Source organism: Podospora pseudopauciseta, chromosome 6, assembly GCF_035222475.1.
Source record: "Podospora pseudopauciseta strain CBS 411.78 chromosome 6, whole genome shotgun sequence".
In the NCBI taxonomy this organism is placed as follows: domain Eukaryota; kingdom Fungi; phylum Ascomycota; class Sordariomycetes; order Sordariales; family Podosporaceae; genus Podospora; species Podospora pseudopauciseta.
The window spans coordinates 1,468,621-1,479,734 of NC_085895.1; the positions used below are offsets into that span (position 1 = coordinate 1,468,621).

The 11,114-nt window shown below is 51.4% G+C and overlaps 4 protein-coding genes across 4 annotated transcripts; 2 read left to right on the forward strand and 2 right to left on the reverse strand.

The window, feature by feature from the left end:
* Nucleotides 1-209: 209 nt before the first annotated feature.
* QC763_603335 (uncharacterized protein) lies at nt 210-1,395 on the forward strand (the record flags this gene model as incomplete). The annotated part of the gene is made up of 3 exons (XM_062914174.1): nt 210-494; nt 556-1,260; nt 1,316-1,395. The coding sequence occupies 2 exons, from the start codon at nt 210-212 to the stop codon at nt 727-729; spliced, it is 459 nt and encodes a 152-aa protein (XP_062762744.1). The 3' UTR covers nt 730-1,260; nt 1,316-1,395.
* A 357-nt stretch (nt 1,396-1,752) lies between these two features.
* QC763_603330 (uncharacterized protein) lies at nt 1,753-3,483 on the reverse strand (the record flags this gene model as incomplete). The annotated part of the gene is made up of 2 exons (XM_062914173.1): nt 1,753-3,120; nt 3,177-3,483. 2 exons carry the CDS (start codon nt 3,481-3,483, stop codon nt 2,138-2,140), a joined length of 1,290 nt encoding a protein of 429 aa, XP_062762745.1. The 3' UTR covers nt 1,753-2,137.
* A 638-nt stretch (nt 3,484-4,121) lies between these two features.
* Nucleotides 4,122-6,825, reverse strand: ORC4 (origin recognition complex subunit 4; the record flags this gene model as incomplete). Its single annotated transcript, XM_062914172.1, has 3 exons — nt 5,240-6,825; nt 4,753-5,184; nt 4,122-4,697 (listed from the first exon to the last, which is right to left on the reverse strand). The coding sequence occupies exons 1-3, from the start codon at nt 6,674-6,676 to the stop codon at nt 4,122-4,124; spliced, it is 2,445 nt and encodes an 814-aa protein (XP_062762746.1). The 5' UTR covers nt 6,677-6,825.
* A 3,138-nt stretch (nt 6,826-9,963) lies between these two features.
* QC763_603310 (uncharacterized protein) lies at nt 9,964-10,681 on the forward strand (the record flags this gene model as incomplete). Its single annotated transcript, XM_062914171.1, has 5 exons — nt 9,964-10,014; nt 10,069-10,168; nt 10,266-10,330; nt 10,404-10,544; nt 10,616-10,681. The coding sequence occupies 5 exons, from the start codon at nt 9,964-9,966 to the stop codon at nt 10,679-10,681; spliced, it is 423 nt and encodes a 140-aa protein (XP_062762747.1).
* Between the last annotated feature and the right edge of the window lie 433 nt (nt 10,682-11,114).

Genomic DNA, 11,114 nt, shown 5'->3' on the forward strand with positions numbered 1-11,114 from the left:
ATTCCCAGCGTGCCGGTTAGGGTTGGTTATTGGATTGTTTTGGTGGATTGAACTGTTTATTGGCTGTGGATGGAATTGATGCACGGGTTTGAGGTGGTGTGATCCGGGGTGCTGGGACAATGTATGGTGGTTGCCATGCCATGGGCGTTATAATCTAGGGATGGACGACCGGCAAGATAAAAAGATGGGATGGGCGCGCAGTTATCGGAATGGTTGGTTTTTTGTTTTGTTACTTACTGTCGTTCACACTCATTATACCCCACGGCTTGAGACACACTACTTGCAAACACATCAAGACCAACATCTTTCAGGCAAGATACATTATCTACACTCACCACCACAACCACGTTATCATTATCGTTAAGATGCAGCTCCTCGCCCCTGTTCTCTTTGTCACGGCCACCTTGGCCGCCGCCAGCACAGAGCAACAGCTCTTCCGCAGACAGGTCGGCTCCAACTCGACGCTTGTTGTCGTGCAAGCGGCTGAGACTGGTGTATGTTTTCGCCTTCATTTCCCTCCTCTTACTCCACTGACACTGACATATCATCCTCCAGGCCTTCCGCGCAGGCGCCCCCCTCCCAACAGACGGCCTCGGCGCCGGCCGCTTCGCAGGTGACAGCGGATCTGGCTTCTTCGAGGTCTCGGGCGCGCCCAGCTCAACATTCACCGCAATTGGAGGGTTGCTGGGCGTGGTTGGTGCTGTGGTAGGCGGTATTATGCTGCTCTAAACCTACTCGATCAGCACATGTCACCACAACCTCCTATTTGGTACCGCTACTTGCCCTCCCTCTCACAAAAAGTAGCTCGCCTCTCCCTCCCCCTGACCTCTGACACATGACCATCATCACCATCCCCGCACATGGCCCATCCCAAATCTCATCTCCCCGTCGCCACGTGTCCCCGAGCACTCTCGGGCTTCCATTCTCCAAAACAATCAAAGCGAGCGAACACGAACGCACTTTGATTCGTTCCGTTCCCCTTTCTCTATCTCACGCGGACGGAGGACGGAACGGAAACGGGGGCTCGGTACTTCGGCTTTAGCTCGTCATGGATTTATTGTGCGTGGCCTATTGTTTTGTCTGTTGTTCATTGCTGTTCTTTGTTGTACGGGTCCCGGATCCCCGGGTTTGGTCGCCGGTGAGGGAAGGGAGCGGGGACTTGCCGTTGATTATTGTGTGACTCTTCGGGTATCTCCGAGGCTTAGCTTTTAGAGAAGGAGTTGTTTTATTTTTTTTTATTTTTTTTATTTTTTTTATTTTTTTTATTTTTTTTTATTTTTTTATATTTTTTTATATTTTTTTATTTTTTTTATATTTTTTTATTTTTAGGTTTGCTGTGGCTTCTATTAGGGAGGAAAACAATCAGTGTCTGTCTGGGACTGGAGTTTGGGGCTTTCTTGGGGCACACATATTACTCTTGCTTTTTTTTCTTGGGAGGGAGGAGATTCATGTACTCTATTCGCTATTCATGTAAGGCAGATACACAGGCTGGTTATGTGTTAAGAATTTGAGATTGGGTTGGAAAGAGCGTGTTCAAGGGGAGTGTTGTTACCAGTTCCGAGACGAGGGGCTATAGCCTCGCTTGCGCGTATCGACCATTGCTGGGTTCAAGCATAGGATGCCTTTCCGGAGACCCTCCCAAACCGGGGTCCATTCCTGACCATATCTTTGTCCCCTTCCACACCTTCTCCTCTTCACAGCCTTACCCTTATCACCATCACTATCACATGGCTCAGCCTCATCTCTCTCGTCACAATAGGTAGATGCAAAAGACAGAAAGATTCGCAATAGGGGTATCTACAACCAAGAATCTACATCAAACAGCAAACTCACAAACTTCCCAGTACATCCACCCCGTATCCTCCGTCCCCGTTCCAAACCCCAATTCCGGTCCCGAAAAAACAGGCGTGGCTTGGCGGCCGGGAACTTCCCTACTATCTACAGACCCAAGTACCTCTACCCCCCCAACCCAAACAAAGAAAGGCTTATCACCACCAACTCGCAGTCACTACACCCGCCCAGATTCAGCCCCAAGTTCTCATAACCCCGCGATAAGAACAATGAAATGATGCGATTCCTCAGCCTACCTCCATACCAAAAGTCCCTTAACCAGCAACCCATCACCTACCATAGGAAGCTAAAGCACCTCCGGAACAAAAGGCCCCCTCAATGTAGCGCTGCTCTGACTCCCCCTCTTCTCCTTATTCGCAATCTGCGAAGGGAGTAACTCGTCATAGAGGTTCATCTCCGGACCAACATCTGACCCAGCCCGACTCCTTGGCCCAGGAGTAGCACCATCAACAGACTTGACGCTCCCCTCCGAGCAAGCCCTCTGATGTCTCCCCCCCAGCGCCTGCCAGAGCGCATCCTGGGGTATCTCCTTCTTGTTCACGTCCGGTGTGCTATGCTGCGGCACCCTCAAGGGTTCAGGGACGAGGGTTCTATCCACCGGTTGGGTCGAGTGTTCGTTTCTCAGGGGGTGTCGCTGAAATCGTTGATCCCAGTAGTCTTGTCGTGACTCTTCGAAATAGGGCGTCTCTGGATAAGGAACGGTAGGCGTCGGACCGGAGAATTGGATCTGCACTGTTGGCTGCGGCGGTGGGGGGTTACAAGTTTGAATGGTAGCTGGCTGGAAACTATGATACCCCATCGGAGGAGGGCTCTTAACCGACTGCGGCGGACTAATCAAATTGTTCAGAGTAGGCGACCAGAGCGGGCTCGTCTGCGCGCTGTAACAGGACGGAGATGACTGCGCGCTGTGCGTGGAGGATGACGCCGAGCTGGGGCGGCTGTTTGGGGCGGAGGAGCTCATGTTTTGGCTGAAGCTCGGGGTGCGGATTGTGTTGTCGGTCGTGGAGATCCGGTCTGCATTGCTTGGGGTACGGATTTGACTCCCGGGCTTGTTGCTGGCGATTTCGGCCTTAATCTTCAGCCTGTCAACGAGCGCGGCGTGGGATTTCTTGAGTGTCTTTTTCACGAAACCTGCCATGAAGACGTTGCACTTCATGTTGACGTCCTCGCGGATGTAGAGACCGATAGGGGGGAGGTTGAGGCCGAGTTCGGATGGTTGGGGGATTTCGCCTGGGAGGCTGCCGCCTACGGACCATTTATCGCGGATGGCTAGGGGGCCTGAGGTTAGTGATGGGTGTGATGTGGTGGAAAGAAAACAGACATACTCAGCCCTGCTGGCGCATAGCAGTGCGTCTGCACCCCGTCAGGCAGATCATGGAACGCGCATGTGTAAGTGACATCCCCCGTTACAAGCCCGCCAGGTAAATACGAGATCTTATCTGTGAGAGAAAACCACTGGCAGTTGAGTTCATCTGGGCTTGCGTGAGGTGGGGGAGGAATAGGATGTCGCTCCTTGACCAGCGGGTTCAAATCGATCATCTCCTCATGGTCGTGGAGGAAGTTGACGACCACCTCCCGAGTGATGTTCGGCGGCAGCGGCGTAACCGTTGTAAACACTGTGCGTTTCGACATCCTGGAGCCGTGGGTGACAGATCTTTTGCGGAAAACAAACAACTCTATTTTTTCTGGTCAACAAAAGATATCTAGGTAGGGTAAGTATATAGGTAAGGTAACTGACGGGAGAACGGCGGGGTGGTGAGTGTGTCCAGGGGCACCACCAACAGAAGTGTCAAACGAAACGTCATGGCGGCTTTGTTCAGGTAGACAGAAAGTCCCTTCCAATCGGCTGTGGCGTTGCCGAACTTGGCCCTTTGTTGCTTTCTTTGTTTCTGACTTGCCTGCTGCTGGCTGGGCTGCTGCTGCTGCGCTCCAACCTGAAAACGTGGTCGGCAGTGCAGCAGCCAACCACCTCGGAAATAGCGACCCTCCTTCTGCAGGCCCAGTGCCACCGTTACACCAACAGGGGTTCAGATGTGTGTGCTGCTGCTGAGTCGCCCGCCAAAGCTTATCTCAGCCGTTCCAACGGTCTCAGATCCTCGGATCACCAACACCCGGCTGTTGGCCACATGGTCCCTCGGGAGCCAACATGTCATAATGTGCGACTTCCCGCAAGACATACTGTATTGGTGCAAATATATATATTCACCATCCCTCTAATCGGGCGACAAGCGCCATCATTACAAATCATATAAGTCGTAGGCTGAGCATCCTCAGATCTCCTTGCACCAGCGCGCCAAAACCGCATTGAGTTTTACCGCCGCCGGAATCTCCTCGAGTGCGACATCCAGCTTCCACATCTTGGAGTCCAGCCCGCTCAGACCAGCTGTTCCTCTCCCTCCCGAAGCCGCCGGCACAAGGAGACCGAGCGCAACTAGCCGCTCCCAGGCCATTCCTGCGATACCACGACCCCACACTCTTGTTCCGCCTCCAAGAACGAGGAGTCCCGAGCTTGCCGTCTGAGCTCGCTGCTTACTCATGAGCGACGAATACTCGTCGTAAGCCATCGCGAAGTTTACCGTATCCGTATGTGCTACAATGTCCAGGCGCGCCGCTGCGATCAAGAGTGAGAGGTCTAGATCTGATAGTGATTCCAGCATGTGCAGTTTCGAGTCCGGTGGGTCCAAAGAAACAGCGATGTTGGGTGCTGGTATCCGCAGGAAGGGAGATGCTGGTGTTAAACCCGCCAAAGGCATGACACACGTCGTCAAGAAAGCAGAGGTCGACTTTGTGGTAGCAAAATATGACTCGAGGTGGTCTTTAAATCTCTGATCTTTGCTGTAGAGACGCTGCATTCGCCTGTTAGTACATGCGACTACATCCGCAAAGCTCATGGGAACTTACCTCGATCCGTTCGTTCCACCACTTCCAGAACTCTTCATGACCCTCCAGGGACTCATCAACACCCTCAGCTTCCATATCCTCCGCATCAATACTAAGTCCTTGCCTGCATACATCCCAGAATGCGGGAAGACTCTTTGGCAATGACAGATAGACATATCTGTGGCTGAATCGACTCTTGACTCTCTTCTCCAGACTCTCTACCACGTCGATCCTCGTCGTCAGACCAACAACCGCAATAGGCGCTTTCCGAGCCTGTGCAATATCAAACAGATTGTACAGAAGCGTTTGTCTGGCATGTGTGGCGAACAGATCGAACTCGTCTATCACAAATACAATTGACTTAGATGTGACGCCTTCGTGTGATTCGGCGATCTCCGAGGGATGCGACAACAAAGCTAGCAGAGAAGCCATCGTGTCTGCGTAGTTGCTCGTCTGCATTTAATCAGCATTTCCTCGTGTTGTTTCGTATAAGGCAGTCCAAACCTACCTTGTTAACAAGATCATCCTCCACAGCCATCTCCTTGCCCAACTGCCGCCAGATCTCCCTCAACGCCAGCTTATCATCAGTATGAATGAACCCATTTAGCCTTACGACGTGAAACTCCTCCTTATGTTGCTTAGACACATCAGAGATAACCGACTCTATCAGCGTCGTCTTGCCACACCCCCGCGCACCAATGACCAACATTGAGTTACCCTCACCAGCAACAATCGTCTGCTCCACCAGCTGAAACGTCTTCCCATACGCTTCGTTCTGCCCAAAAAGCTTGATCCGTCGCCTCCCAGAGCACCGATCAAGCAATACCCTTTGTGCCACACGCAAATGGTGTTCAAAATTGGTGATATAGGGCAGATCCTCGGCAACCTGCGCAACCATCGCGGCTTTCATGTCTTGGAATGAAGCCCCCCTAACCTTTGCTGTATCGTCCACGCTCAGCATCCCTGCCGCTTTCTTCTCTGCACAGTCCTTGCAGAACCAGTCTCCCTTGGGAATCCTCGCAACGCCATAACACTTCTGATGAACAGCCATGTCGCAACTGTCACAAAACAGAATTTGGTTTCCACGTTTTGAGTCGGGTTTCGAGCAAACGGTGCAGACCTCATCATCTTCTTCCTCCTCGCTCTCTTCCTCCTCCGCCTCGTTTTCGTCCTCGGGCCCAACTTCGCCATCAAGTCCCAGCCCATGCTTTTCCCCTGTCTTCTTCGTCGGAGTACCCTCCTCATCTTCCTCACTTTCCTCCTCATCATCACTCTTTTCCTTCGCAGCAAAAACAACATTCTTCTTTCCCCTCTTCCCATCCACTCCCTTTTCCTTTCTCGGCGTAAGTATCCCCTTTGGAACCGCGTGCATCCCACCACCCCGTAAGCTCGTCGCCGCTTTCCCTGAGAGCTTCTTTGTCGTGGTGACATCGTCCTCCTCCTGCTCCGCGACAGTTTCCGCCGCGACTGGCTTATTAGGTGGCCGACCTCGTTTTTTCTTCTCCGCTGGCGGTTCTTCCACATTCTCTTTATCATTTCGAGGAGCAGAAGTGACAGATTTTACCGTTGCCTTGCGCTTTGTGGCAGGAACAGTGGTGGTGGTGACTTCAGCAGAACTCAACTCATCTTCATCCGAAGCTGGAAAGTCGTAAATGTTACTCTTTTTCTTGACCGATGGTTGCCGTGTTTTTTTGGTGGCGGTGAGAGGTTTGGGCTGGGGTTCTTCCGAGTCGGGAGCCTCATCGGAGTTGTTTGCTGCCGCAGGAGCAGGTGCCACGCGACGCCTACGGGGTTTTGCGCCGTTCGTTGCTGTTGCTGTTGATTCCTTCGATACTCGTACTCTTTTCGCGGCTGTTGTTGATGATAGTTCTGGCTCATCTTCGTTTTGGGAGCGTGCTCTTTTCTTGCCTGCTGCTGCGGCGGTAGTGGTGCCGCGGGGTGCCATTGATACTGAAAATGAGAGACAAAAGAGAAAAATGGAGCTGCTATTCCAGCTTGATATTGCTATGAAGGAGAAAGAAAAATGACAACAATGAGAGTTGGAAAGGTGTCAGGTGAATGAGCTGCAGGTTTTCATGAGATGGGCTACCAGTCGCGTCTCAACTCAGGTGCGAAGCGCGTTGGACGGTTAATTGTTCGCTTATAAGGATTTAAAGTGGGTGCTTCAGGGGCTGGAGGAGGATGCAAATATCGATGGGAGCTTGGTCTGTGCAACCATTTCTGTATCATAATTATTGCTCTATTGAGGGTTGTCCAATGTCGATGCCTCACTTCACGAATGGGAATGGCCAATAAGTTGGGCAGACAATTGTAAGACGAGTGTTTGAGGCGTTCCTGCCTTGAATGTGGCTCCCCCATGCCTCTTTCCTCTATCCTCCATCCCCCATGGCTCCTTCCCAACGAAGCTCTTGCGCAACATAGCTCTTTCCCGGCAACGCTCTTGCACTGCAGGGCTCCTGCCCAGAGTTCCAGTCCCTGCCACAATGCTCCTTCCATATGTCGTTCCTTCCTGCAGTCAGTTTTTTGACAGTTGCAAAATCATCGCCCTTTTGCCCTTTTGCACATTACCTCTTTAACACATTTCCACATTATCACACACATTGTGCCCTTTGCACTTGAGCCTTTTGCACATTACATTACCCCTTTGCAAATGAGTATCTTCGTCTGGCCATCTGTAAGTAGAGGATAGTTTCTCCATGAGTATTCTCAAGAAGCTCACCCTCGACGTTGTAGGTTGCTTCTGGTCATTGCCGTGTCTTGGTGAGCCCCGCGATGATGTGAGTTGTGTTCTGCAGTCGGCGGCCGAAACGATTGCTCTTCCTGTTGTAGATTCGATGAACGATGGAACGATGGGGTTCAATTCACTCCAGCTTTACCTAGCAGGTGTCTTTACAGCTGTGTCGAGGCGGGTATAAGTGTCGAGAGCAAGATGGTGCCCTATCCACAGAGGTGGATGCTCCATATAGAGTTCAGTTAGGTTTCTTTCAGAGGAACACGATTGTTGGAGTGGCGGGGAATACGTGATACTGGCTCTGGATTGGTTCTGACTGCGAGTGAAGAAAAGAAAAGCAATACGCCATGTCCACGCTAAGCCCACGGCATCATATCATTCAAGGAGGCTCACAAAAGCGTTGAGCTCGAGGCCGCTAATGTTGTCATTGGAAGGAATCTGCTCGCAAGTGGCTTTCCGCTGCTTGGTATCTAGGTTTCCGCTGTTTGAGCGCTTGCCTATGAGTGTTTCTGACTTGCCAATATCAGACTGAATCTATACTTGCCGGGAATCTAGTCTCGTTCGATAAGTAGGAGCCATATCTGTGCGTAGCCAGAGCATGAGACCCAGGCACATGGTCCACAGTGGGACTCGGTCCTCGGTCCCAGGAGTCTCTTTCAACAAGTTGCCCCTGAGCCAAATACCAACTTGCTAGCTCCAAAACACAACTGGGTGGGCTCCGTGGATCAGTATCTATATATTCGGGCTACCCGCTGGTTCTTCGCCTCTCCCACAAACCTCACATTCCTTACCAACAAACTGATCCAACCGAGACAACAAACACACAACAAGATGAAGACCTCCATCATCAACATCGCTGCCAGCACTCTGGCTTTCTTTGGGGCAAGACATCCTGGTTTTTTCTGAAGCATTAATAACACACAGACAGATTACCCAGGGCTATGCGCTCCCGAGCAACATTGATCTCGACTCTGCGTCCGCAGAATTAACCATCAACTGCAACACTGGGGAAAACCGTACCTTCACCCCGCGCGTCCAGGACGGTATCTCGTACCTTTACGGCAAGTCTGGCTCTGCGCAGAGCAACGCCGGTCATTGTAACCGCGCCACCTGCTCCGAAGTGCTGCCATTGCTTGGTGAAACAATGTATGTCTCCCTTTTCCCACCTCTATCATTGGAATTTTCATTATTTCGACACATGCATGGTTTCTGTTTGCTAATCGATTGCGACATCTCTACAGGGTAATGCGGCCAAGCAGGTTGCGTGGTCGGCAATTGCTGACGCTGCGAACAAGATCGTTCAACAGTATGATGGCCAGGAGTCGAGTGGTTTTGTAAAGGGCCATGCCGATGCCTCTGATGGCTGGACTTCTGTCGTTCGCGCTGAAGACTGCTAAACCATGCGCGCTATATGGGGCATAGCGAGGCGAGAGGGGGTAGGCAGGACCTTGATTCCTTAGTACTCTGAAGCAGGATGCGTGGGTCATTCGGGCTAGTTCTACCAAAAGCTGAGAATGTCTTATAGTTGGTGGGTGTTTGCTAATTGGCATCAAATTGAGCTGGAATTTCTCATAATCGTTGTTACGTGCCTTCTTTCTGTGACGAATACGCCGTGTATCGTTGACCATAAATGCAGTGGGACAGTCGTTCAATACCACCATTTTCCCGTTTATCCATACTCATCTCAATCACAGTTCTCCCTACCTAGCCATCGCAGTCACCATACACCATTCACTCTCATCTATTGCGGGCCTTTCGATAATGGATGGGATGCCTACCTCATCACATATATTTGAATGTTCAGCCGAGTTCTCCCACCATATGTCACTGGTCTTGTTTCTGATGGTAGCAGAAAGATTGAGGTTCTAGTTACTCCGGCTTTCCGGAGCAGTGTAGCTCTCAAGCTGACCCAAGCAGGTGTTAATATCGTGTGGAAGAGGGTACATTTCTCGAACCCTTTGAAACTTTCTCCGTTATCTATCAGAGGGCATGACGATGTGGAAGTAGCGAGCGGCACGTGGTCTTGAGGATGAATTGAGGAAACCTGCGGTTTTGGTCACAAGTGAAATGAAGGGAAGGAAGAAGAGCAAGACAGTGGGTTTCTGCAATGTGAAGACTTGTTTATAGTGCCCCTGGCTTGTCGATATGTCAGACCGTATCAACATCTGCCGTGCATGGCACCACATCCGAAGAGCAGGAGAAATAGGTACTCACACGTGGCCAGTGAATGAAGCCCAAACACCCGGCTCACATTGGAAACTCTCTCGTCGGCGTTATCATTCACTGACAATAAGTTGCTGCCGAGTCGTGAATAGCCCGCTTATACTCTAGAGTGAGTTGGTATTTGGTGGGCCCCATCAACTAGTAGGTATATATTCTGAACATCTGCCATCTCTTCTCCTCTCCCACGAACAAATCAGTCATCCTCACAATTCTCAACAAGTTGACTACCTTAAAACCAGGCAAGAGACTCACCGAGACCGTAAACACCCATCACCAAGATGAAGACCACCATTCTCAGCGTCACTGCTGGCGTTCTGGTCCTCTTCGGTGTATGTACCGCCAAGTAACCAGTCAGTTTGGACGTCACTAATAACTAAATACAGACCACCCAGGCCTTCGAGGTCCCGGACGTCGTGCCCGCTGTCACCTTCAACATGCCCATCAACATCACTGACAAGAACAACGCCACCGTCCCTATCACTGGTACGATATACTCCCCGCAAAACTTTTCTCTACTATTCCCCATATCCTTTCAAGGTAGTGAACCACAAACGTTCTTACTAACCACCACATCCACCAGGCACCATCCAGCAAGCTGTAGCCAAAATGGACACCGACTACCCCGGCTGGAAAGCCGCCTTCCAGGTCCCATGCCCCCCGCCCCCCGCCCCCCACGTGGCCCCTCCAAGAAGCCCAAAAGATCGACTGCTGGCCCAAGGGAGAAGAGAAGACCGTCACCATCAACATCGAGGATGGCATCGCGTACCTCTCGGATCTGCCCGGCCTCACCCAGAACGACACCGGCCAGTGCGGCCGCGTGAGCTGCTCGTACAACTCGGCCATTCTCTGGCGCAACACCGTAAGCTTTAACCCTCAACTCCCCCCATCTTTGTTAATTTCTGGTTTCTGACACGAGGCGAAAAAATACAGGATGTCAAGAAGAAGTACGTTCCGTGGCTGGACATTGCCGACTCTGCGTTTGATATCTGCCCTTGAGTGCAACTCCAAGGAGAGCCACGACTACGTCAAGGGGCATGCCTACATGGATGGCAGGTGGACTACCATCGTTCGCAAGGAACAGTGCTGATCACCTGCTGGCGGTTACAATGGGGATTGGCACCCTGAAAAGAACGATAGGGTGGGTGGGCATTCCATTCTCGGCACTCGGGGAACTTGATTGCGAGGGTGTACTTGGTTGGCTTTAAATGATACTGGGAGTATCTCGCGCCTTGGGTAGTGGCTGGTTGGGGATAATTACCAGGTACCTAGATAGCAAAGGATTGGGATCTGACTTTTCTCATGAACTACTTTTTTGATTTGATCTTCTCCACCCGTGTATTTGTCAAGGGCGGGCAGACAACCGCGTCAAACCTGTTCCCGTTCAATGTTGATGAAAGCTATGAGTGAGCCATGCTTGCCACATTGCTCA